Source organism: Solanum tuberosum, unplaced genomic scaffold (genome assembly GCF_000226075.1).
Source record: "Solanum tuberosum cultivar DM 1-3 516 R44 unplaced genomic scaffold, SolTub_3.0 scf00087, whole genome shotgun sequence".
Lineage (NCBI taxonomy): Eukaryota > Viridiplantae > Streptophyta > Magnoliopsida > Solanales > Solanaceae > Solanum > Solanum tuberosum.
This window is the reverse complement of record NW_006239017.1, coordinates 1,709,690-1,714,314: the sequence shown is the minus strand read 5'-3', so window position 1 is coordinate 1,714,314 and position 4,625 is coordinate 1,709,690. Positions and strand designations below refer to the sequence as shown.

At 31.4% G+C, this 4,625-nt stretch overlaps 1 protein-coding gene across 1 annotated transcript; it reads left to right on the top strand.

The window, feature by feature from the left end:
* Nucleotides 1-1,893: 1,893 nt before the first annotated feature.
* Nucleotides 1,894-4,375, top strand: LOC102592115 (uncharacterized). The gene is made up of 8 exons (XM_006347387.2): nt 1,894-2,503; nt 2,594-2,627; nt 2,708-2,911; nt 3,006-3,095; nt 3,167-3,232; nt 3,328-3,419; nt 3,506-3,553; nt 3,818-4,375. Exons 1-8 carry the CDS (start codon nt 2,133-2,135, stop codon nt 3,933-3,935), a joined length of 1,023 nt encoding a protein of 340 aa, XP_006347449.2. The 5' UTR covers nt 1,894-2,132; the 3' UTR covers nt 3,936-4,375.
* Nucleotides 4,376-4,625: the final 250 nt, after the last annotated feature.

Here is a 4,625-nt window from a genome sequence, read left to right as displayed (position 1 = left end):
AGAAAAAATCTAAAAATAATATAAAAAGAACTTTTCAGAACTATTTTCTTCATTTCATATTATATTTTCTCCTCCGATTATCATATGTTAAGTTTTCTTGATTGATAGTGAACTCAAAGGTAAACGTAACACCCACAAAATTCTATCATTACCTTTGAGTTCATTATATTATTTTTATATACATAAATGTTTATATATTTACTAAAATTCTGTCAATTTTATTATGGATTAAAATTAAAAGATTATAGATTAATTAGTACTAAAATGATGTTTAATATCTCTCCTGTAAACTTGAGCTGCAAGAAACAATTAATAGTGCTCAGACTTTTGATCCCAATAAAAGTGAATTCATTTGATACGACATATATTTTAGCTCCAAATTAATTTGGAAAACTTATACTAAGACCTTAAGAAAAGGAAAATAGGTGGAAGTTGTATTGCTTTGTGAATCAAGCTCGACCGTCTTTTCCAGCCCAAGGATGTTTAGGATGTGGACTCTTCACCGACAACTTAAAACAAAGAAAGAGCAATATGCGTTTTCTCCATAGGCATTATGGCGTGTACGCGTAACTATTTAACCGTCTCGCTTTCTCTATCTATGCCCACCTCACATGGCCTTATCACCCATCACTTTCCTTATCATTTCTCTTTTTCCATGTCACCGTTCAAGTCCATAACACGTATTGTCACTTTGTTTCACACACCTCACGGATTTTTCCTTTAACCCCTACTCAGACTTACAAATTTAAATTCATGCGACAACACCTTTTAATTTCTCGTGAGACGATGATGAGTGTATAAATTAATAAATATAAAAAAAAATTGGTATGCTAATTTAATATTGATCGGACATAACAAGAAACTAAAAGAGAACACATTTCTTGAGTCAATACAATCATCGTTGAGCTAATGATATATCTCGAAGACTTGCAATTTTAGTATCATTTCAATTACCTAAATCTTTGCAAAGTGCAATATTTCTTTTTTAAAATATGTAGTATACATTTTTTGGGTTTATCAAGAAAACTCAACAACCAATCCAACACAAAATCCACCAACACAGAGAGGTGGGTCCTCACTTGCCACCTCCTCTCTATGCCATTTGAAAATTCAAAAGACTAAAAAAGACTACTCCAAAAAGGTAATATATGATATGTCTTATTGCTACCCTTCTTATTTGTCTCGATTGTTACTTAAATTATTTATTACAAACGAAATGTCCCATTTGGTGTAATAACGTTATAGGATGGTTATCTTAATTTTTTTCTCTCATTTTGTCTATACTTATTAATTTAATAACCTCATTTTATTATTTATCCTACTTTTTTTGTAATAGCTCTTTATGTATCTTATTTTTCTCGTAAATTTACCCTTCAAATTATTAATATGTAACGATAAAAAATAATACAATCTATTTAAATATTATATTTATTAAAATAATACAATATAATCCTAAAATTATACATTTTACACCCATCAGTATAGTTTTATATTTGCATGGGCATATAGAGATTGTGACTTTACATTGTAGGACTATACACCCTATTAGACATTAGCAGATCTTATTGGGATAATAAATAAAGAAACTTGTCCTCAAAGAACATCTTCCTTTTTTATTCTCTCTCTCTTCTCTTTATCAGTTTTTTTTTCTCTTTTTATTTTTATTTTTATTTTTTTAATCCTTAAAAGTAAAGAAACAAAGCATCTCTTACACCCCACCCCCCACACCTTGTCTTTCTTTGCTTACAATTAGTTACTTAATATCAGTTCAAAATTATTTATGAGGTAATAATACGTTTCTACGGTTAAAATGTTTTTTTAAAAATTCGAGACAACTTATGTACTAATATATACTGAAAAGTTTGGAATCTCTACTTTACTTTGAAACATCAATATTGGTCAATTTCTTACCACCTGTTTTGCATTTTCTGAGCACAACAATAACTGTACAAATATTCCTCTTATATTCATTTTCCATGAGAAACTTGCTTTATACTGCATTTCACCTTTGCCCTTAGCTTCCTTTATCTACTTTTACAGTACATAACATATTCCCCACAACATTTACACATCATATATCACAAGCTCCACATTTACAAAATTTAGAGTTTCAATTTTTTGTAAAAAATATAATGAGTATTTTAACAAGAGCCCCAAAGAATTCTTGGCAGCCAGTGATGATTGCTGATACAACAATTCATAAGTACTGGCTTAATTGGAGGTTCTTGCTATGTTGCATTTGGGTTTTAACATCAATGATTTTTGCAGCAATACTTATAAAGAAGTATGAAGGTCCTCGAATTCGAAAAAATGGAAACAGTGAAGCCCAGAAAACAGAGTCCTCTGGTTTATTGTATCAAGATGAAGTTTGGAGGCCATGTCTCAAAACTATTCACCCTGCTTGGCTTCTTGCATTTAGAGTTTTCGCCTTTTTGATTCTTCTGTTGTTGCTAATTTTAAATGTTACTGTTGATGGAGGGGAGATTTTTTACTATTACACTCAGTAAGTAACGTTGTTACAGAGAATGACTGTTATAGATAAGTCTGACTTAGTTTTAAACGGTTTTAACATTTGATTTTTGTTGTGGAATAGGTGGACATTTACGCTGATTACTATTTATTTCGCGGTAAGTGAGAGTAAAATTCATGGTTCAATGGGTACATTTTTCGTGTCTTATGTTATAATATAATGTTTGTTTTTATGTAGATTGGATCTATTCTGTCGATGTATGGATGTTATAAGTATCACAATAAAATTGGTATTGATGGAACTGATATTGAGAGATTAGATACTGAGTATGGTTCACAAAATTCAATTGCTGTAAAACATATGGGGGAAAATGCAGAAGCAGAACAGCCTTCTCGCCAAATTGCTGAGTTTTGGGAATATGTTTTTCAAATAATTTTTCAGGTATATCATGATTCGATTCAATGAAATTTGAGATGTGAAGTAAACAACTTTTGAACTTTTTTAATTAAAGATTGTTTCTTTCTTGTTGTTATAGATGAATGCAGGGGCTGTAACGCTTACGGATTGTGTCTTCTGGTTCATACTTGTTCCATATTTAACCATTAAAGGCTACAAGTTAAATTTTGTAAGTATGCTAATTACCTCAATGAAGTTGTGAAAATTTTGTTTCTAAATGTTATGTTATCTATGTTGCAGTGGATTATAAATATGCATTCAGTCAATGTTGTATTTCTACTTGGTGATACTGCTCTGAATTGTTTGGTAAGTTGCATACTTTTATTGATACCAAATGTGGTGTTCGTAGATTTAATATAGTTACTGATCAGCAGCTAATTCCCATTGTTATGCTATTTCAGCGGTTTCCTTGGTTTCGGATTGGATACTTCTTTCTGTGGACAGGAATTTATGTTATTTTCCAGTGGGTTGTTCATGCCTGCATTTCAATCTGGTAATGATAATGCTATATTTATATGTTGTTATATTTTCAATCTTGTTTGATTGATTAATTAGTATCGATGTTATTTTGTTAAACAGGTGGCCCTATCCATTTCTTGATCTATCATCTTCAGTTTCACCTTTGTGGTATGTACTCCCTATCATGTCCTAAACTATACAAAAGAGCTATGTTGCTTGGATTCTTTAAAAATGTCGTGTATGCAGAATCCTATAAATTTTGTGTATTTTTGGAGGACCAGACATAGGTACAATGACATTTTTGGAGAGTCCGAGTAGCATAGACAAAAAGTCCTGAATTTGTTTTGGCAAATAAACTAGCAAATTTACTGTTGATTCTTGATGGTTGCTCTCTTTAATCAAGAAAATGAACTATTCAATTGATATTTTCAGGTACTTGTTGGTGGCATTTATGCACATACCATGCTATGGTGTTTTTGTTTTGGTAATGAAGCTGAAACACCATTTGCTTTCGAAGTGGTTTCCTCAGTCTTATCAGTGTGCAATATGATACAACAACTTCCACACGCCTCAGTCCCAACCAAGTCAGGATCGGCTTTATGAATCCTCATTGTACAAGGCCAAATAACAAATTTTCAGCTTTCAAGACGGCTATACTAGGGGAAACACTTTTCTATATATGTCAGAGAATATGACAGCAGTTCGCGTTTTGAACACCAAACTTGGATCTTTTGTTCTTTTTTCTGGAAGGAACGACGAAAACAAAAAAAAATTATGTAGCAAAGTAGTTGTGAATCTTTAGAAGTTTAGGCAAAAAAAAAATACAGTGATTTAAACTTCTGGTTTGTTAGATGTACATCTTGGGATAACTATGGAACAGAGATTTGTTATTCATATAACTTATTATTGAGCTCTTTACTTGCAATGTGTATAGATGATTCCATATTAATTATAAAGAAGTGTAAACATTTCTTTCCCCTTCTTTGTTCATTTCTAATCCTGGCTCCGCCTCTGAGTCTTGGGTATTAGACAAGAGAGAATTAGTAGTAATTTGTTATTGTAATTTCTCTATTTCAGTTTGTTAATACAATATTCAATCTTCACTGTTGTTGAGTATTTGGAGTAGAAGATTAGTATTGACTACAATGTGCTTTGTTAACTTAAATTGTAGAGGTTTCAACACTAGTGTTGAGATCTTTTGGTGGGGGCAATGACTAGATATACTAGAAAAAGAAACTCA